Consider the following 23,338-nt stretch of genomic DNA (forward strand, 5'->3'; position numbering starts at 1 on the left):
TGTTGGTATTTTCTAATGGTTTTGAGTGAGAATTTGAGAAGCATCATAATGGATAATTTTGGTTTTCTGCATCTGTGAATTGTTTTGTTATTGCTATGATGTGGTGTTGGATATGTTTTTGGGGAGTTGTTCTTGCAGTGGGATTTGCATCTGTGAATAGTGTTAAGGTGGGGTTTGCATCTGTGAATGATTTTATGGTGGGGTTTGCATCAGAATGGATAGTTTCAGTTTTTTGCATCTGTGAATGGTTTTGTTATTGCTATGGTGTGGTGTTGGATTTGGTTTTGGGGTGTTGTTCTTGTGATGGAGTTTGCATCTGTGAATCTTTTTATGGTGGGTTGCATCTGTAGTAAGGTTTGCAGCTATGAAGAGCAATTGTTGGATTTGTTTTTGAGTTGGATTTATTTTTGAGTTGGATTTTTTTTAGCAAGTGTTGGAGTTGTATGGTGTGTCGTGGTGATGTGGTGTGGTGGTTTGTTGTGATGTGGTGGTTTGCTGCGGTGTGGTGGTTTGCTACGGTGAGGTGGTTTGCTGTGCTGTGGTGGTTTTGCTGCGATGGGTGTTGGATTTGTTTTTGGGGCGTTGTTCCTGTGGTGAGAGTTGTACCTGTGAATGGTGTTATGGTGGGGTTTGCATTTGTGGTGGAGTTTGTAGCTGTAAAGAGCGGGTGTTGAATTTGTTTTTGAGTTGGATTTGTGTTTGAGCAGGCGTTGGATTTTTTATGGTGTCATGTTGCTCTGAAAATATTCTTAAAATAAATGGAAGAGGCCATGGGTAAGCAATAAGCAATTATATTGGTCACATCCTTAGAGTAGCTAAAATTGCAGATTGTTAGAAAGTGTGCATTGCAAAGGAAAAGGATATCAATTGTTTTTAATTCATTCATTAAACATGGTCGAGCAAATGCAGAGAACCTTAAGGCATAAGGAGTGGAGGGAGGTGTGGTGAAGTGTGTGATGGTGTGGTGTGTGGAGGTGTGTCTGTTGGTTAGTTGGTTGGGTGTGTGGAGGGTTCGGGGAGGTGTGGGTGTGTGACGCGTGAAGGGTTTAGGGAGTTGTGGTGGTGAGTGTGGTGCTGTGTGTGGTGTGGACGTGTCATTGTCGTTGGTTGGGTGCGTGGAGGATTTAGGGTGGTGTGCGTGGTGTGGATGTGCTATTGTGGTTGGTTGGGTGCATGGAGAATTCAGGGAGGTGTGGTGGTGTGTGTGGTGATGTTTGTGTAGATGTGTTATTGTGGTGTGTGTAATGGTGTGTGGTGGTGTCTGTGGTGCGTATGATGTGTGTGGTGTGTGGTGTGACCATGTGCATATATTATTGCATTTATAATTATGTAACTTCTTTTTTCATCATAGTAATGAAATGATTAAGACCAAAGAGGCTGGTACACTCGAAATGTGGGACAAAAAAACAAAAATAATATTTTGTGACATTTGCCTCAAAGAGAGCGATCTAGGAAATAGACCTAGAACCTATTTCAACAAGGAAAGTTGACGATATTATCAGAAAATTCAAGGAAAATACAGGTAGAGAGTATGATAGGATGCAATTAAAAAATAAGTGGGATTAGCTTAAGAAGGATTGGAAAATTTGAAAGGAATAGAAATAAGAATATGTCAAATTTCTTTCTGGTGAAGTGAACAATTGATGCTTCCGATGAGTGGTGGGCAGATAGACTTACGGTAAACATATTTGACATGTTCTCTAATTTGGTAAATTTCAATAAATTGTTTTTAAATTGAAGTAGATGTTATGAATTTGTAGTTGATGCCTCCTGCAAAGAAATTTAAACCCAGTGGACTCGATCCTAAGTTGGAAGAGAAGTTGAATCGAATGTTTGGGGGTGTCATCATTACAGAAAACAATGCATGTTCCCCAGTGAGATAAGGTTTGGTGGCACCCCCGAGAACTTTGGAGCCGACCAATCGAGTGAGTCCACCAAAGTCCCCTGCCCGGACCTCCATAAACATGAGCTCTTCTGTTGTTTTAAGTGTCATCGGGTTGAGAATAAAAAAAAAATTTGAGATGTTTTCCTTCGAAGCCAGATATCACAGCTGGTGGCTTAATGCAATGTTAAACCCCACACATCTCAAGCTTCTGTCGAGCATGTCCTGCAAATTATGAATGCAACTAGAGAAAATCCTAAGAATTTGTCGTTGCATTTCTTTGCAATAAAGTTGCTTGAATATACGACCCATAGAGATTTTTTCGTCAAAATGTCTGATGACCGTAGGGTGGCGTATCTACGATATTTTTATAAGCGCGGGGACATTGAGAGACTTTTTATTTATGATCGCTTGGGATCTTTATGTTTGTGTATTGTTTTTCATTTTGCTATGGATATTTTAACTACTTGGGATATGGCTTATTCAGTGATGTTTATATGTTTATATGTTTATTGTATTGTTTGTAATCTTATATGACTGTAGCTAATCCATTGATGCTTCTGCGTTAGTCAGTACGATACTGATCTACATGGATGCAACCAACGAAATGCGCAGAAAGGGAGTTACAGATGTCGTATGTTTAATGTACGAATATTAAAGCTCAATACATAGATCACTCCCATTGCATGACATCCACATATTGAGGACAAATCGGTTGGTGTATTGTTTGCAGGCCACCCAACGAGATTTAGCAATATATTTTGCATGACACAAGCGGTATTTAACAATTTGTTGGAGGAACTACAAAGAAATCATGAACTTCATGGCTCTTCCAGGAAGACTTCGTGAAAGGTGTTGGCGATAACCCTTTATATATCATCGCAAAATGAATTAATACATGTGAGGAGCAATTAGTGATTTCAACACTCCTCTAAAAAATTTATAGATATTTCTCGATAGGGTTGAAGGCACATGTGAGTTTACTTCACAAGTCATAAAATCAATATATTTAATGTTCAAACGAACCCCCACTGAGATTTCACATTATGCAAGGTATATGTCGTTCTCTAAGATAATGTCTTAAATTTATTACATTCAATTTTCCAAAAAAACATTATTACGTAACTCATCGTTATCTTTTCAGAATTATATTGTAGTCGATGGAACACGTGTTGATATACGTGTTCTAAATAATGAGAATATCACATTCATCGGTCGTTGCGGTCCCCGACGTAGAATGTCATGATCGTATGCGACTTGAACATGTGATTCACTTTTGTCATTGCCGATTGGGAGTGCAGTACACATGACATTAGAATTTTCAAAGCTCCAACACGAAATAACATGTGCAACTTCCCACATCCGCTCACAGGTACGTTTGAGACTCGGTTACTATTGCAATTCACTTTTCCCTCAATATTAATCATGCAATACATATCAGGTAAATACTACTTGGTTGATATTGGATATATGTTGGAGCGATGGTATCTCAAGCCTTATCCTAATACGAGATATCATAAACCTGATTTTGAGCGAGGAAATAATGTAACACAAAGCACAAAAAGAAATGTTCAATAAAAGTCATTTCTCCTTACGTGGTGTCATTAAGAATACTTTTGGTGTTTGGAAGAAGAAAAATTATACTTCGCGGTAAATCACCTTACATGTTTCCCAAACAGGTACACATTGTGATTACCATGATTACATTCGGTGGCATCCTTCCCGAAAAATGACTTTCGTGAGGAGAACGAGGATCATGAGCATGTATCTGCCGAGGTATTTGAGTATCGTCTTAGACATTCTTTGTCACAGCTTGAGAATGTTGCTTCCACCTCATGTACTAAACACGTGGAAAGTGCAAGCGATATGGCAGAGTTGAGAAAATAAATTACGAATGCGATAGTAGGAGAATGATTAGAGTATTTATTATATTATTATTTGTGCTTTATTCAATATTATTTTATTTTATTCAGTTTTTATTTATTTTATTTCCTTGTATATTTGATATTGATTGTTTGTACTTTTTATGCTACTTATAAGTGTTTTTTTTCATTTGCATTTCATTTGTTTTTCTTTTGGTGGGTATGAGAGGTTCATGATAAGACGTTTGACCGTATGAGTTCTTCTAGATGGTTTGTTAGTCACTGCTGGTTGGTGTCACATGTGAAATACTAATGAAGGCAAACAAGTTTCTCTCTTCTTTTCGATGCAACAGTTTTCTATATTCTTTTGGATAGCCTTTTTTCGTGATATGCATATGTGACGCACACGAGTATCGTATTACGTCAGTTAAAGGCAACCAAGAAAGATTTTTCTACGCAGTCGAATGTCTTCTTATGGTGACAGATTCATTAGTTGATATACTAAGTTCTCTAAAACCTCACACATGTACAAAACTGTAATTTATTACTTCTTTTATCAAATTCTGCTTATTTATTTTATACAATTCTTGTTTGCTTCCGTTCCTTATATATTTGATATTGATTGATTTAAGTTTTTCACGTTGTTTGTAGGTGTTTTTCTTTTTCCATTTGAATTCAATTTGCTTTTCTTTTGGTCGGTTTGAGAGGTTCATAATGAGACGCTTGACCATATGAGTTCTTCTGGACGGTCAATTTATCGTTATTGGTTGGTGTCACTCGTAAAATCCTATTGAAAGCAATCAAGTTCCTCTCTTCTTTTTTCGGTGATACGTTTTTAAGGTTATTTTTTACACACACGAGCTTGAGATTATATAGGTTAAAGACAGCCAATAACATTTTTTTACAATGTCTGTTGTTTTCTTGTAGTGACAAATTCATTGGCTGGTATACTAATTTCTCTAAGAGCTCACGACCGCACAAACCACACAAAATTGTAATTAATTAATTTTTTTATCAATTTCAACTTGTGTTATGACTAATAGATTGTCTTTTAAAGCAATCATGTAAGATGAGTTCTAGGATTTCTAGGTCATCCGCAAATTACTGTGTTATTGTGGACTTTAGAATTCCCTACTGACTACGGGAGGCAGTTCTGTAGGTGCTCGCGGAGAATCACGGAGACTTGTAACTTCTTCTTGTGTGCTGGCAGTCTGACAAATTCCACTGTCGAGAGTATCGAGAATAGATAGTATCTCTTAAGTACGACGTAGCTCGTGACACACGTCATCTGCATTTTAAAAATAATATTATCATATTATTAAATATTATTTTAATAATTTTTCTTTTATATTAGTAACCATGATACTCACTGTTAAGTGAAGCGTATATGATATTTTTTGTATTGTTCTGAAGTGAATTTTTGTTTTTCAAGTATCAAAAATGTTGTTATGACTGTTCTGTTACAAACAGCATTACTAGACGGGCAGAATGGTCATTTGTCCAGAAACAGTTGTCGCACAGTTGTTTTCAAACTACAAAAAAAACAGACAGTCAGCTTATGCGCAGCAACTTCCTGTAACAACTTCTGCGCAGCAGCTTCCTGTAGCAGCTGCTGCGCAATATCTTATTGATAAGCTACAACTGCCCCAAACATACCCTAAATTGAAACAATACAAGAATTTGGAACAAAATTAGTCGCATGTGAATAGTTGAGAGACCATTTTGGATTTAACCCTCATTGAATTTATCTTATTTTTAATTATTTTCTAGAGAACAAACAATATTTATTATTTCGTGGCATTTTGCTTCTAGGAGAAAGCTCAAATACTATTAAATTCATTTTTTGGTTCATTTCATTCCTTTTGGCTTAGTTCTAGGATTGACAAACAATCTAACATCAATCCTTAATCAATCAAACATGGGACTAGGAACGGTAGTTTTGAAAATAAGCATATGTAATTAAGAATAAATTCTGACAAACTTGGAACTAAAGAAAAATATTTCATGGCAGCTAGAAAATTTTCAAGAAACAAATAAAACCTGCACCTTTCAAAAAATGATGAATATGAAGTAACAAAAAGGCTCCCAAAGCAATGCAGCTAAAGAGAAGCCAATAATACTATGAAAGATAACGATCCTCAAGAATATTACCTTCATTATGGGATCAAAAAGCAAACATGACATCAGCGTTTGTCGATGCTTCCTGCACACATATTTGTTTCAATTAATAAAAATTTAGCATCATAAATATAGCATAACACAATCAAAAGAAGTCTTAGAATCTAACCTAGGTTGCAAAACATCACTCTCAGGCAAAAGAAGAGTCCACAGCGAAGTAATTGATTTAGGCTCAGCAATACAGAGATCCTATAGAAGACAAGTAACAATCGATAAATAAACATCCCAGACAACAATCAAGTATAATACTATAATGATAAAGAAGACCAACAAAACTATATCCCCTTGTTGATCTTAGAAAAATAACTAGAATGGGATACTGACAAGACTGCAAATATTAAAAAGGAAAAATAAAAGAAAGAAGAGAAGGAATGACTTGGGGCCCATTTGGGGCAGTTTATTTGGTGCGGCGCGCTCTTAAAACGCCGGATGGAATGTTTGAAAACACTGGCGCAGTCACTTTTCTTAAAAATTTATGTTAAATGTGGGCCACGGGATCGACCCCGCAGCCTGAGTTTTCTCGCAGACATATTACTATAATAGCCTCTCACGCTCCCCTCTCACCGCTGCTCTCTCTCTCTCACGTTTCTTATGCCCTCGTCCTTCTCAATTGTCTCTCTTGATCGCTCCTCTCTCGTGCCTCTCTCTGGTGGCAACGGGTTGCCTCTCATTTCCCTCCTCCCTCTGATCTCTAATAAGCAATGGGTTGTCTCTCAACTCTCCCTCTTCCCTTCGATCTCCGGCTCTCTCCCTCTATTTACTGTGCTCTCCATCTTCCCACGATATCACATATTCTATTTCTATGGAATGAATTTCTCTTTACAATTTGTGGCTTTCTCATTTTTGAATTGAAGTGAAATTTTGGATTTTGCTATTTCTGGCTTTTTTTTTTGCGGTTTGAAGTGAGAATTTGGATTTTGTAATTTGTAGTTTTCTCTTTATGATTTAGAATTTAGATTTTGCGAATTTGTGATTGAATGTGATATGGAATGGGGTTTTGTCTTTCCCTTTGATGTTTGAGTGAGAATTTGTGAAATGATTGAAAGAGGATGCTTGATTTGTTGATAACAATGTTTTGTTTGCCCCGTATGTAATTGCTTCAAATGAAAAATATGGGATGGAGTTTTATCATTACCTTCAACATTTGAGTGAGTTTCAAAAATGAATGAAAAAGCATGCTTGATTTGTAGATAGCAATGTTTTCGGGAAATTACAAACAGGGTGCCCAAAACCAATGCATTTACGCTTGCCACAATCAAACAATTGTGAATTTGGTAAAAATGAAAAATATGGGTTGGGGTTTTATCATTACCTTCGATGTTTGAGGGAGACTTTGAAAAATGGATGAAAGAGTGAGATTGATTTGTACATAAAAATGTTTTTGGTAAATTACATACATGACACACAAAACTGATGCATTTATTCTTAACACAATTAAATCATTATGAATTTATTAAAAATGAAAAATATGGGATGGGTTTTATTATAACCTTTGATGTTTGAGTGAGAGTTTCACAAATGGCTGAAAGAGGGTGTTTGATTTGTTGATTCCAATGTTTCAGGTGCCCTACATGTAGTATCTTTAAATGAAAAATATGGAATGGGGTTTATCTTTACCTTTGATGTTGGAGTAAGAATTTGAAAAATGGTTGAAAGAAGGTATTTGATTTACTGATAGCAATGTTTTGGGTGTCATGTATGTAATATCCTCAAATGAAAAATGTGTTTGATTTGTTGTTAGCAGTGTTTCGGGTGTCCTGTATGCAGTATCCTTAAATGAAAAATATAATGTGGGGTTTTAACTTTACCTTTAATGTTTGAGTGAGAATTTGAAAAAATGGCTGAAAGAGGGTGCTTGATTTGTTGATAGCAATGTTTTGAGTGCCCTGTATGTAGTAGCCTCAAATGAAAAATATGGAATGAAGCGGGTGGGGTTTTATCTTTCTTTATCTTTGATGTTTGAGTGAGAATTTGACAAATGGCTGAAAGAGGGTGCTTGATTTATTGATAGCAATGTTTCGGGTGCCCTGTATGTAACTGCAACAAATGAAAAATATGGAGTAGGATTTTATATTTACCTTTGATGTTTGGTGGTGGTGTAGGTTGGCTTGTGTGTGGAGGTGGTGGTCTTGCGGAGGTGGTTGTTGGTGTGTGGTTGTGGTTGTGGTTGTGGTTGTGTTAGAGAATATGTTGGTGGATTTGTAAAGGTGATGGTGTTATGCGGGTGGTGGTTGGTGTGTGGATGTGTTTGTGCAGAGGTGTTGGTGGTGGTGTTTTGAATGTGTTGGTGTGTGGAGATGCTTGTGAGTAGAGGTGTTTGTGTGTGTAGCTAGCGGCAGTGGTGATGTGTAGGTGGTGTTGTAGTGTGGTGTGGAGGGGCAATGGTGATGATATTGTGGCATTCCTTTTTTTTTTTTTTGAGTTGCAATATTGTGACATTCTCATTTATATTAATTAGTTTTTTTCGTGCTAGTAACACATTAGTTAAGAAAAAAGTGACTCGTCCATCTGCAATGTGAGATAAAAAAGACAATTAATATTTTGTGGCATTTGCCTCAAGGAGATCGAATTAAGAAATACACTAACAACCTATTCCAACAAGGAAGGCTAGCGAAATATTATTAGAAATTCAGAAAAAGTATAAGTTGACGTATGTAAGATGCAGTTAAAAAATAAGTGAGATTAGCTAAAGAATGATTGAAAATCAAGAAAGGATTGAAGCAAAAATCAACAGGCTTAGGGTAAAATCTGGTAAAGCAAACAATTAATGCTTCCGAGGAGTGCTGGGCAGAGAGACTTTTGATGAGTATTTTTAAAATGTCTCATATTTTTTGTCAATTTTTAATTTATTTTCAAATCTAACATGTTATATGAATTTGTAAGTGGTGTCTGCTGCAAAAAAACTTCAATATAGTGGAATTGATCCTAAGCTGGAGTAGAAGTTGAATCGTATGTTTAGAGATATCGTGGCAACGGACAACAATGCATGTGCCACCAATGAAGAGAGGTTTGTTGGCATCTCCGGAAATTTGGGAGTTGATCAAACAGATGATTCCAATGAAAGCCCCAACCCGAACCTCCATAAAGTTGAATCCACGATCCAGTCAAAGCATCCTCGAGTTGAAAAAAGAGGGAGTTGCTTCCCTTATAAGCCAAATCTCACAGTTGGTGGTTTTATGCACCAATGACCATGGTCAATCACAAGCAACTTCACTCCAGCAAGTTATGCAAATTCTGGATGCAACTCCAAAAATTTACAAGGACGTATCGTTGTATTTGTTTTCTATCAAGTTGCTTGAAGATTCGACCCGAAGAGATTTTTTTCATAACGATAACTACTAATCGTAGGGTCTTACCTACGTTATTTTTATATGGGAGCGGTGGCATTTGCGGGACACTTTTTTTTACTAGATTCTTTTGAGACATTTCTACTTGTTTATGGTTTTTCATGATGCTTTGGACGTGCCACTCGAGTATTTTTCATTCCTCCCTATGTTTTCAATTTACGTCTGTACGTAATTATGTTTGTGTGTTAGCCACTTCGATACCGAAATACATTGATGCAATTAGAGAAAGGCACAGAAGGAGAGTTGCAGCTGCAGTATGTCTGATGTAAGAATATTATAACTCGTACATAGTGTTCCTCTTACATGACATCTTCATATATTGGCGACAAATGTTGAGAAGTTATTTGCGAGTCACCCAACGAGATTTAGCAATATATTTCGCATGACAGACAGTATTCATTGATCTGTTGAAAGAACTACACAAAAATTTTGGACGTTGTGGCTCATCCAGAACGACTTAATGAGAGAGATTAGTCATAATCCTCTACATATTATCGCAGAATGAATCAATGCGAGGAGTTATGGAGCAATTTCAGCACTCTTTCGAAATGATTTACAGACACTTCAAAGTAGGGTTGAATGCACTTGTCACTTTTTCTTTTTAAATTATAAAGTCAACAGGTCCTATATTCGAACAGACCCACACAAAGATTTTGCACGATGCACGGTATATGTAATACTTTAAGGCAATTTTTTTCTATTTAATACATTCAATTTTTATATAAATATCGTAATTATGTAACCATTCGTTGTCTTTTTAGAAGTGTATTGGAGCAATCAATAAACACACGTTTATGCACGTATTCCAAATAATGAGAAGATCACATTCATTGGTTGTTGTGGATCCCCGATGCAAAATGTCATGGCGGTATGAAACTTCAACATGTGCTTCAAATTGTCATGGTCAGTTGAGAGGGCAATACATATGATAATCAAATATTCAAATCTGCAAAACTGAATAATAAATATAACTTCTCACATCCACCGACAGATTTGCTTGATGCTAAGCAACTCTCATAATTTTGTTTTCCTTCAATACCATTCATTCAATTCATATCACGTAAATACTATTTAGTCGATGTTGGGTATCTGTTGCAACGAGTGTATCTCAAACTCTATCCTGATGCGAGATACCACATACATGATTTTAAGTTAACCACAAATATCGCGCGAGGCAGAAAGGAAATGTTCAACAAAAGACATTCATCCTTCCACAGTGTTATTGAGATTACTTTTGATGTTTTGAAGAAGAAATGAGTTATACTTCAAAATATGTCATCTTACACATTTCCCAAACAAATGCAGATTGTGATTGTCACGATAGCTCTCCACAATTATATTTGACGACTTCTAGTAACGACATCGACTTTCGTAGGGAGGACTAAAATCATGAACATGTTCTGCAGAGATGTGAGTATCGTCTTAAACAGACTTTATTACATGCCAAAAAAAGATGTTCCTGACATCTGCACTAAAGACGAGGAAGGTGCAAGTGATATGGCAGTGTTGAGAGAACGAATTACGAATGCACTAATTGAAAAGTGATTCAAGAGAATGTTAATTTTTGTCATATTATTAACTGTAATGGTTGTTAAATACATTCACTATTTATTGTATAGCTATTTTATACAGTTCATGTTTATTTATGTTCCTTGTATATTTGTTATTTATTGTCTTGGTTTTTTACGCAATTTGTATGTGTTTTTTTTCCTTTTGCATTTTTTTTTCTTTTAGTGAGTTTTGGAGATCTATGATGAGATGTTTAACTTTATGGGTTCTTCTAGATGGCTTGTAAATTACTATTAGTTGGTGTTTTATGTGAAAGCCTAATGAAGTCAACCAAGTTTCTCTCCTTTTTGCGGTGCTACAGTTTTTAAGGTTCTTCTGGATTATCTTTCTGGGTTGATATTATGTGGGTTAAAAATAATCAAGAACCATTTTTCTATAAGGTATGGCCTTCTTGTAGTGACAGATTCGTTTATTTATATATTGAGCTTTCTGAGACCTCACAACTGCATAAAACTATATGAATTACTTTTGTTATCAATTTTTACTTGTGATAGATCTAAGTGTATGTTATTTTAAGCATTCAGAAAAGATGAACTCAAGAATTTTTGTACCTCCAGATGAATGCACTGCTACTATGGACTTCAAAGTTGTTATGCAGCAACTTATTATTAAACTGTGGCTGCCCCAAAAAAACCTTTAGAGTCTGTTTAGCGCGGTTGAATTTGCACGGCACGTCCCGACGAAGCAAATTGGTGTGAATGGAAAAGGCGTCGCGGCGATGTTTTTAAAAATTTTCGTTCAAACGAGGTTGCAGGTTCAACCCCGTGGCCCGCGTTTTTCCACTTTTGACCCCGAATTCAGTTACCCCGCGGCCTCACTTCTTGCGTTTAATCCGTCTATCTCGACCCCGCTCCCTCTCTCGTGATTCTTCTACCCTAGGTATCTCTCTCCCGTGGATTCATGGCTCTGGTGGCTAAGCGCTATTTTCGGTTGGCTATTTTAAATTGCAAGTTGTTGTTCTGGTGACCCTTACAATCTTCTCCCTCATCTCTCTTTCGTTCGATTTTTTGTGCTTTGTGCACTTTGTGTTCTGTGTGGTGGATCAATTCCTTCAGTTTGGTGGATCACTTTCTTCGATTGGTGGTTATTGTGTCGAGGTTTGTATTTTCTCTTCCCCTCCTTTTTCTTCTTCGGCTCGGTTTGGTGGTTGTTCAAATGTCTGGTTTTGTGTGGTATTCCCTCTTCTGCCACTCTTCTCTATTCTTCACATTCTGCAATTCTCTCTTTTATGTGTGATTGTGCGCATTATGTTGGTTGGTTTCCTCTTTTAGGTTTCTTTGTTTCCTCCATTTTGTGGTTTTTGATTTGATATGCTAGGTTCAGTGATTTTAATGTTTTGTGTTGCATCCATAATGATTTTGGTTTATGATTTTGACGTACTATAATTTACAATTTGACAATGTTGCTTGGATTGGTACTTTACGGTGATCTTTGGATTTTTTTGTGTTTTTATTGTTAGTAATGCTTCGGGTGCTCTGTATGTGGTTTGTTCGATTTCTTTTAGTTTTATTGGGATAATTACATACCTTGCTCGGTTTCAGTGAAGAATTTGAAAATTAGATGAAATGTGGTCACGGATTTGTTAATAGCAATATTTTTGGTGCTGTGAATGTGTTGAATATGGGCTGGAAACATGAATTTTGAATTTCATAAGGGAATTTCAAGCTAGATTTGTATATTGATATTTAAGTGTGAATTTGGTGCTGGATTTTCATATTGATATATTCAATTTCAGTAGAAAATTTAAATAATAGATGAAATTTGGTATTGTGCATGTGTTGAATATGGGTTAGAAACATGAAATTCACATCAGATATATACTATTTGGTTAATGTTGGATATCTGTTACAACGAAAATATCTCAAACCTTATCCTGATACGAGATACTACATACTTGATTTTCAGCGAGTCAGCAATGTCACACGGGGCAAAAAAGAAATGTTCAATAAAAGGCATTCCTCCTTAAACAGTATCATTAAGAGAACTTTTGATGTTTAAAAGAAGAAATGGGTAATACTTCGCAATATGTCATCTTACCTGTTACCCAAACGGATGTTGATTGTGATTGTCATGATGGTTCTCCATAATTATATTCGGCAGCATCCTTCCCACAATGACAACGACTTCCGTTGGGCGGACAAGGATCATGAGCATCTCACTGTCGAGGCTTTCGAGTACCGTCTCGGACAATCTTTGTCACAGGCTGAAAATGATATTCTCTAAACATGTACTAAAGATGGGGAAGGTACAAGCGAGATGGTATAAATGAGAGAATAAATTACAAATGTGATAGTAGAAGGGTAGTAATCATATTATTAATTATAATGGTTGTTAAAGAGATTCACTATTTATTTTATTTGTGTTTTATACAACTCATTTTTATTTATGTTTATTATGTATTTGATATTGATTGCTTGGATTTTTTACGCTGTTTGTAAGTATTTCTTTTCCTTTTACATTTCTTTTGTTTTTCTTTTAGTGGGTTTTAAAGGTCTGTAATAAGACGTTTGACCTTATGGGTTCTTCAGGATGACTAGTTCGTCGCTGTTGGTTGGTGTCACATGTGAAATCTTAATAAAGGCAACCAAATTCTTTTCTTTTTTTCGATGTTATGGTTTTTGAGATTATTTTAAATGAACTTTTTTTTGGTGATATGCATATGTGACACACACGAGCTTAGTATAACATCGGTTAAAGGCAACAAAGAATATTTTTTTTATAAGGTCTGTTGTCTTCTTGTAGTAACAGACTCGCTAGTCGATATAGTGAATTCTCTGAGACCTCACACCTACACAAATTATAATTAACAACTTTTATCAATTTTTACTTATATTATGTCTAATGGGATGTCTTTAAGGCATTCAGGAAAGATGAGCTCGGAGAATTCTAGTACCTCGTGAGATTTATATTGCTATTGTAGACTTCAATGTTCCCTGCTAACTTCACACCAGGCACATAGCTACAGAGATAGTTTTATAAGTGTCCGCGGAGAGTCACGAAAAACTGACTTTTTTCGGTGAGCAGACAGCTTGAAAGATTTCACCGCCAAGAGTGATCGGGCATGGAGAGTATCCCTAGAGGACGGCTTAACACGTGACATATATCATATGTATTTCAAAAATAATATTATCATATTATTAAATGTTATATTAATAGTCTTTTTTTTTAATTTTAACAATCATGAAACTCACTATTAAGTGAGTGTATATCTTTTTTTTTCTAATGTTCTGCATTGGATTTTTGCTTTTAAAGTATAAAATATATTGGTATGAATAGTTCTGCTACAAACAGTATTACTATACAGGGGTGGAATGGTCATTTGTCCAAAAACAGCTGCAGCACAGCTATTTTTAAACTAAAAAAAATAAACAAATAGTCAGCTTATTAGCAGCAGCTTCTGCATAGCAGCTTCATATAGTAGTTGCAGCTGTCTCAAACGAACTCTTAATCTCATCGCATCACATGCTTACGTATGCCAAGAGCGAGAAACAGCAAAATAATTTGAATGAGAGGAGATCATTTATTTATATGCCACAAATTTAAAACGTCTAAACAGAAGAATAAACACATATGTTTCACATCTCAAAATCTAAATCTACATTATCACATGAACTTTTTCTCTAAATTCATTTTGGGAAGATACATTAAGACTTTTAATGAGCTTGATAGATAAAGTTTCAAGTATGATAGCCCGAGTAATTGAAGTTAATAAAGAACAAGGCCAATGTTAATTTGACTGTTTAAATCTAAGATTTGGCATAATCCTAAAGCACAAAAGAACAAAAAACAAAACTCAATAGGTGTAAAAGGTAAAACAAAACAAAAGTAGAATGCACCACAACAATTCCTAGGGAATACAGAGCACATTAACAGAAAACAAACACTAAGAGAAGTTCACAATGACAAGAAGCAAAGAAGAATGGAAACAGTACTTAATCAAAAAGAACGGATTAACCATGTATCAGAAAAGTAGACGGCATCAAACCATCGTAGTGCAGAAAAAAAAAATTCTTATTTGGGAGTTGTAAATGTTAATTGAGTAAAATCTAGAACATTGTCCTCATTCCTTTACTAAATATAGATGAGTTCACTGCTAAATAATGCATACTAAAAAATATCGTTCTCTATTAACACAATATCAAAGTAGGGTTAGTTTCAAACCCTTGTCATCAATCCCATCCGCTCTAAAACCCCTATACTTACCTTATTCGACAATTGCATGTTCACCAAAGACACACAAGCCTTACCTTGCTCTCTCCCCAATAAAAACCCTTCCCTCCCTCTCACTCGCTTACCAACAGCGCGGTGCTTCCACTTCCTATCAATGGCACTATCACTTAGGCCCTCTTCCTCACCATCTTTGAAGCTTCACCCATATGCCATCCCCTATTTCTAAATGTGAATGTGTTCCTTGTGATTGTAGTAAACATCACTATATATGATTTTCTTCGCATCCTTGCCTCACAAAAATGCGCCTTCGACTTGAAAACTTCAAATATATAGAATTTTGATAAATCATTTTCTTCAATGTGGACTGCACCAAGATCATTTATTTGACCTTTTTGTTGAATTGTTATCAAAAATCATCACTATATACAAACAATTTTTTTGGAGAAAAACCTTTATATTTTTTCACTCAAGTCAAAACCATGGCAATGATAATGCTCTTTAATGTATAAAACTCCTTTTTGCACTTTATTACACCAACAATAGCATGGTACATCCATTGTCATGTCCATATATCTCCCAACAAAATGTAGTGGATGAACAAAAGGATTAACATATTCTTGCAGTTGCCAGTCCCTTGATATTTACACTACATCCTTACCCCACTAATCTACTTTCTTACTATAGAGTCTTGATTTGTGCTTATTTTATCTATTTTATAGACTCACTTCATCCAGGCTGTGATAAACTTTCATCTCAAGTAATATGTAGCATTTTTTTGGGGGATATTCTTATGCTTAAAAAGGAAATAGTTATTAAAATTCATCTATGCAATGATTATGTCAGTATCACATATTATTCTATCCTTGTTTGACAGGCTTCCTCTAGCACGACGATTATTTCTATGTACATTAATAACATTTTTCTCCCAATGAGTGATGTTTAAGCATTGTTAAAATAAAAATGTAACTTTAAAATATGGTTTTAGGGGTCCAAAGTACTTTCTTGGCATTTATTTTACATATAATAAAAAAATGCATTTCTCACCTTTTTAAAGTATACATGTTACAAACCCACTTGGAGAAATTTGCCTTTTTGAATGCAAGCTTATTGACTCTCGCATGGATACTTTGCTAGCATCCGAGAATAAGAAAATCTATGAAAATGTTTTTTGCTATTAATGTTTGGCAGGCAAACTTATTTATCACTAAATATATCCGTTATTGGGTGTGTCTCAACCAACATATTTAAAATCCAAAAGAGGTTGGCCTGAGGATTTTAAAATATGTCAAGAAATCTCCTAAAAAAGGATTAGTCTATTAGAGGAGTAATCATAAAAGTTGAAACCTATGTAGATGCTAGATCAAATGAAGGTATGAAGTTGACTTCTGGATATTATATCTTTAATTATATAAATCTTGTAATTTCAAAATGTAAGAAGAAAGAAGTTGCCGTCAGATCAAAAGTTGAAGCCTAATACAAATCCATAAATCGCTCTGCCTGTGAAATGATATGGGTAAAAAGTTTTCTTAAGAATTGTAATTTTCTTACTAACCAAATTATAATTTTAAACTATGATAATTAAATTGAGTGCTAAATACATTAAATTTATTCATCATTTTTACAGGGATGTAATTATTTGGAAGAAAAGCATCAATTCTCATGTTGTCAATTAAGAATGTTTGGCTATTATCTTTACCATAGCAAGTGGGCATCAAATTGTGGTTAATATAAATGCTCGAGCTTGAGGAAGGAAAGTTTTAGCGTAGAACAATATCTTATTTGGAAAATGGCCCGTAAATATTGAGTGATACATAATAGCTGGATAAACCCTATAACATTGTACTCATTATCTAATTATACATAAGAGTTCTCTACTAAAAATAAACATTCAAAAAATATTTATCCTCCTCAAAAAACCATAAATATACAGACCCTATAAATTGGGATGAAGTTCCACCAAAATCAATAGATAGAGAAACAGTTTAGAAAGCGTTTAAATCCAATGCTTGATGTGTTCGATGTTAACTCTCAGCCCATCAATGAAACAAGGAACTAAGTAATAAAAGCTAAAATTTCTGTTCAAGAAGCAAAGCAGAGAAGTATTGAATAACGAAGAATACCTGTATGCAGAAAATTGCAGCTAATCTAGCTTTGGAGCTATGATAACGATCACCATCAAGTGGAGATGCATCGTTATCACTTTGTTCTGAATCTGATGAAAACAAACTTAAACTAGAAGACTCACAATTATAGGAGCTCTCGGCACTTACTGAGAGTGCATTAGCTCCTCGTCTTCGTAGATGAGGAGGTTTATATGGAACTCGTTTACTTTTCCATGATTCCAGAATTTCAGACTTCTCGTTTGAAGAATTAATCCCTATATTTTCTGATTCAACAGCTGTGAATGCTAAAGATCTACTGGAGAGACCATATGTGAAAAACAGTTGCAACGTTGTAACAAAACCTGCCACCTTTCCAATTTTGATAAACAGGGGTGAAAAGTTTTAGGAAGAAAACCGAAAAAAAATAAAGCAAACTAAATTAATAAATAAATGTAATGAACTCACATGTGCTGACAGAGAACCTTTTGGATCTGATAGAATCAAATGGAGACAGTGGAATAGGGCAGCATAGAATCTGAAACATGTTACAATAATATTCAAGTTAATTTATATTGCCGCCAATAGCAATCCTAAAATAATAAAATATAGAAGTACCTGGACATTATACTATCAACAATAACATTTTTTGATGCCACAAAATCCATCAATTTCCTCAACACCTATTATTTATAAAAACAAAATGAGCAACTAATATAAGAGTAACAAACATAAATAGAGAAATTGTGCCAACCGTAACCACAGCTTCCCATAAGCTTCCCGAGATAGAAGTTCCAAGTTTAGATACAGCATCACGCAGAAGTGATAATACCATAATTTGTATCTCATATAAGCTGCTGTATTTGGGCTTGGCAGACCCATTATCGGTAGCATGCCAGTCGTCATTTCCATCTTGTAAAGAAAGCATCTCAGAATGCAAGTTTGAAATAATAAAAATTAGAAGCATTGCCAAATCACTGGTCTCTGATATCAAACAATTTCTCCCGTATACCTTGATAATAAGCCTGAAAGTTAAGGCCAGGCCATAAAACTATTAGTGTTAGCACTGAGAGGCACAGATGATGTAAATCAAGTGCTGAAAGCCTACCGAAAAAACATAAGCAAAGAAATAAGAGATGTTCCGAGTCACAATTCCTAATTGGGTCATTTAACATTAGATGCTTTGGTTGGATATTACTTCACGGATTGGCAGGTTAGGGAAAATAAATACTATAGCAGCTTAGGTATTACGAGAACTTTCTTGCTTTTCTTTTATCAAGGATTTATTAATTTATTTGATTTGCCATTCCAAAAACAAAACTTAATTTTTATTTAAATGTGACGAATACATGTCAATTTATTAGAAGGATCAAATCATATCGAAAAACAATCGGTGAATGTCTAGAACATTGGGATACTGACAAAAGCTTCTTAGCGTTGGAGGCCATCTTGATAGACCAGGTAGAACTGATAAAGCAATAATAACATGTTCAAGTTTCGAAATAACACAACACCTAGAGTCTGGATGAATATCAAATTTTGCATATAGCACAAAAATGAACGATAGAACTAGACATAGTGATCCTAATCTGTGAGAGAATTTAGATTAATACAACTAAAAAAGATGAGTTGCTCCATTTCAATGTAAAATGTCATGAATCATAGTTTGTATGTTTTATAAAAATAAAAAGAATGCAGTTTAAGTTTAAGCCTCAAAATGTTAATTTAGTGATGCTGGTTTAGGTTGGGATGTTGACATTCACAGGTAAAGTTACCAAGTTTTATTGGATTGGTTTGGTCATGGATTTGATTTTATTCATGTTATCGGGACAGAACTTAGCTAATTCTAGCTATTTTTTATTATATATTGTTTCATCTCAGGATCCAACACAAATTTATACACCTCTATTGGAAATTGTTTCCATCATATAAAACTGAAGTCGCCATTTGCATGCTTTCAAAGGCAGCAAACTCTCGTTTTACAACATGATTCCATAAACCCGCATATTGAGAACACAAAGCTTCCTTCTTTAGCTTTATAAGACCAAGCCAAAATAACAAAAGAGATAAATGAAAAAAAAATGGCTATTTCAATGTTTCTCCAAGCAGATAGAGACTATAAACACAGCAATCACTTGTAACCAATAATTAAATACAAACAACCTGAGAGTTTCTGAAATCTCAGCCATCATTTTCAATCTAAGAGTGCTGGTCAAGTAGTTTTTCGGATTAGCACTGCCAAGTACAGTTTCCATTGTGAGTTTAAGAAAATTCATTATCAAAGTCCAAGAAAATGAATTAAACTCCAATTGAACTCTGCAACAAACATTATGGATCTGTACAATTAAAGAATACAAGAGTTAGATAAAGTGCACAGCATGAGTGAACTCATGAATCAACAAAACAATAAAACAAAACCATAAAATGTAGCATAAGAATAAGAACCTATTTGCCACAGTCAGTATGACAAACAGTGATGCCTGGTTGGTTATGCGCTCCAAGAACTAATGAACTCAATGATCAGGGTAGAAAAAAAAAAGACATTACAAACTTTAATTACATTTAATCGCATAATACAATAGCAGAAAGTGGGGTGTTAGTGCAATGTGTTATGAACCGCATAAAAGTCTTCAAAACTAAAATTAAATATTAAGGATCTTCAAAAAATAAAATATATAGATTGGTACTAACTCCAAAAGAATATGGCATAAAGTTTTTTGAAGTTTTTGAAGAAGAATTGCAAATAAGTTGCAAATAGTAAGTAGCGACAATCAAATATAGGATATTTTTTCTGTTGAAGTTGCCATACCGTGTGCCACACAGTGCATTGTGTGATAATCAAGATTAATCCAATCTAGATAAGGTTCAGGAAAAAGACAAGTTATTATTCTAAGCTGTGCCCTTAAAGTAAAATAGTGAATAGGTCAATTCAGAAGCCTTGTAGGTATCATCAAGTAAAAAAAAAACTAAAGCAACATGAAGAACGCTAAAGCAAAGGAAAGCATGCCAAGCAATCCACTAATAGCTTGAAGCAGAAAAAAGTACCAAACAACTGAATAAATCATGGGATTCTTAATACATTTCTTAGTTGAATTGTTAGAGTTTATTATTTTATACCTTGCAACTTTGGTGAGATAAATTTTTTATTACATGATTTCATGTTTGGAGCATAGATATTCTCCCCCACACAGTGCTGATAGCTCTTCGTTTAGCCTCGTTATAGAAATTTGCAGCCTTCCAAATATCAAGTTCAAGGTAAGGAGTTGATTATTGGTGCATGCTATTTTTTAAGATAAATAATATCAATCAATGAGGAACTAGTTTAAGATAAATGTTTGATTACATTTTACCAAACTAGTATAAAAGAGCTTAGCTTTCTTTTAATCACGTTTCATAAAATCATGTCACATTAAAATTCAGCTACAATTTTATAACTTCATGTAAGCATTAATGAGTTATTCTACATTATGTAATTTTCAAAAACACCTAAATAGTATAACATAATATTTTTATTGAAGTTCTAAATGTTAACTAATTAGATTATTTAGTTGTTATTTATAGAGCTTAAAGGAAACTTTTATAAGATGGTGATGACACCTGCAATGCTTTATGGCACAAAATGTTGGTCTATAAAAGAGAAGCATATTATGTATTGCTGAGAAGAGAAAGCTCGGGTGGATGAGTGACTTTACACTAGGACAAAATGCAAAACAAAAATATCCATTAAAGGGTTGGAGCAGCTCCAATGGCAAATAAGATTTGTTCACATTAAACGTCAACCATCTCATAACCCAGTTAGGAGAGTAGATGTTTTAGATTTGAATTGAGTTCAAAAAGGTAGAGGTAAACCTAAAAAGACTTGGGCATGCTAATAAAAAATGATCTTAATTTATTAGAATTAAATGAAAATATGACACTCAATAGGACACAATGGAGAGAAAGGATTCATTTAGCCGAACCCACTTAGGCCCTGTTTGGGCAGCTTTTTCACCACGGTGGGTTATGAAAACTCGGAACGAAGCGTTTGGCAACTGCGGCGTGATCGCTTATCTAAATAATTTACATTAAACGCGGGTTGCAAGTTCGACTACCCGGCCCGCATTTTCATGCATCCCTATTACTATATTAACACCCCGTGTTTCTTCTCTTCTGCACTCATCTCTCTCGATCGCCTCACGTTTATTATGTCCTCGTCTCTTTCGATCGCTCATCTCCCTCTCGCGCCTCTCCGGTGGCAACGGGTTGTTTTTTTCATTTCCCTCTTTCCTCCAATCTCAGATGGCAACAAGTTGGACCTCTACTTCCTCTTCTCTTCGATCTCCGGCTCTCTACTCCCTCTTCCCTCCGATCTCCGGCTCTCTTCTCTGTTTACCGTGCTCTTCGTCCTCCCACGGTATCACCCATATTTTTTTATGGAATGACTTTCTCCTTGCATTTTGTGGTTTTCTCATTTGTGATTTGAAGTGGAAATTTGGATTTTGCGATTTGTGGCTTTCTTTTTATGATTTGAAATTTTTGATTTTTGCGAATGTGTGGCTGATGGAATGGGATTTTATCTTTACCTTTGGTGCTTCAGTGAGAATTTGTGAAATGGTTGAAGAAGGGTGCTTGGTTTGTTGATAGCAATGTTTCGGGTGCTCTGTATGGCTGATGGAATACGGTTTTACCTTTACCTTTGGTGTTTGAGTGGCATTTTGAGAAATGGATGAAAGAAGGAGCTTCATTTGTTGATAGCAATGTGTGGTGGTGGTGGTCAGATGCATTTTGTGGCTTTCTCATTTGTGATTTTAAGTGAAAATTTGGATTTTGTGATTTTTGGCTTTCTCTTTATGATTTGGAATTCGTTTTTGCGAATGTGTGGCTGATAGAATGGGATTTTATCTTTATCTTTGGTGTTTTGGTGAAAATTTGAGAAATTTTTGAAGGAGGGTGCTTGATTTGTTGATACCAATGTTTCAAGTGCCCTGTATGTACTTCACAGTATATGCAAAATATGGGTTAGGGTTTTATCTTTAGCTTGGATGTTTGACTGATATATTGAGAAATGGCTGAAAGATGGTGTTTTATTTGTTGGTAGCAATGTTTCGAGTGCCCTATTTGCAATAGTCTTTATGAAAAATATGGGGTGGGGATTTTATCTTTACCTTTGATGTTTGAGTGGGAATTTGAGAAATAGTTGAAAGATGGTGCTTGTTTTGTTGATAATAATATGTGGAGGTGGTAGTCAGATTTATAGTTTGATGGGATCTTTAAATTGGAATTGTATTTTGGAAAGTCCCGAATGGGTTCAATTTTGAAATTTGAGAGCATCCAAGATCCTATTTTCCCCATTTTAAGCTCATTTTACTCTCTGAATGACTATTCATCAGATAGCAATGTTTCGGGTGACTGTATGTAATTGACTCAAAATGGTGGTGTGTGGAGGTGTTGGAGTTGTCTGTGTGGTGGTGTGTGGAGTATGTGTGGTGGTGTGGAGGTGTCTATGTGGTGATGGTAGTGTTGGTGGTGTTAGAGGTGTCCGTGTGGTGTCTAGTGGTGCGTGGAGACGTTGGAGGTATCTGTGTGGTGGTGTGTGGAGTCTGTGTGGTGGTGGTGGCGTTTAGGTGTTGTTGGTGAGAGAGGTGTCTGTGTGATGTCTAGTGGTGCGTGGAGGCGTTGATGGTGTTGATGTTTGTGTGGTGTCGTGTGGTCATGTGTGAGGTGTCTGCGTGGCGGTGTGAGGTGTTTGTGTGGTGATGTGTGGTGATGTCTGTGTGATGGTGGTGGTGGTGGCGGTAGATGTTGGTGGCGATGGAGGTGTCTACGTGGCGTCTGCTGATGTGTGGTGTTGGTGGTGTTGGAGGTTTCTCTGTGATGTTTGGTGGTACATGAGAGGTGTTGTGTGGTGGTGGTGGTATCTGCGTGAAAGTGTTGGTGTGTGGTTGTGGAGGTGATGGCCAATGTGTGGTTTTGTTTGTGTGGAGGTGTTGGTATGTCGTTGTGGAGGTGATGGTTAGTGTGTGATTCAGTTTGTGTAAAGGTATTTGTGTGTAAAGATGGTGTTGGTGGTGTGGAGGATGTGTTGGTGTCTTGATGCGACGAGATGTGGAGGTGCTGGTGTGAAGGTCGTGGTAATGATATTGTGGCATTCTGATCTTTTTTTTATTTGTGATATTATGGCATTCATATTTATGTTAATTAGTGTTTTTATAATGCTAATAATACAATAGTTAAGACAAAAGAAGTTGGTTC

At 35.6% G+C, this 23,338-nt stretch overlaps 1 protein-coding gene across 2 annotated transcripts in view; it reads right to left on the bottom strand.

Annotated features, from left to right (window-relative positions):
* The window catches only part of LOC110036393 (HEAT repeat-containing protein 6), a 135,471-nt gene that overhangs the window by 106,610 nt on the left and 5,523 nt on the right, over window positions 1-23,338 (bottom strand). For both annotated transcript variants that reach the window (XM_020740829.1, XM_020740828.1), the window contains exons 3-9: window positions 19,271-19,443; window positions 17,862-18,132; window positions 17,726-17,790; window positions 17,576-17,645; window positions 17,129-17,479; window positions 6,032-6,111; window positions 5,896-5,947 (exon numbers count right to left, since the gene is read on the bottom strand). In XM_020740829.1, the coding sequence (XP_020596488.1) occupies window positions 5,896-5,947; window positions 6,032-6,111; window positions 17,129-17,479; window positions 17,576-17,645; window positions 17,726-17,790; window positions 17,862-18,132; window positions 19,271-19,443 (1,062 nt within the window). The remainder of the gene's footprint in view (window positions 1-5,895; window positions 5,948-6,031; window positions 6,112-17,128; window positions 17,480-17,575; window positions 17,646-17,725; window positions 17,791-17,861; window positions 18,133-19,270; window positions 19,444-23,338) is intronic.

The sequence above is a fragment of the Phalaenopsis equestris genome, unplaced genomic scaffold (assembly GCF_001263595.1).
Source record: "Phalaenopsis equestris unplaced genomic scaffold, ASM126359v1 Scaffold205936, whole genome shotgun sequence".
NCBI lineage: Eukaryota > Viridiplantae > Streptophyta > Magnoliopsida > Asparagales > Orchidaceae > Phalaenopsis > Phalaenopsis equestris.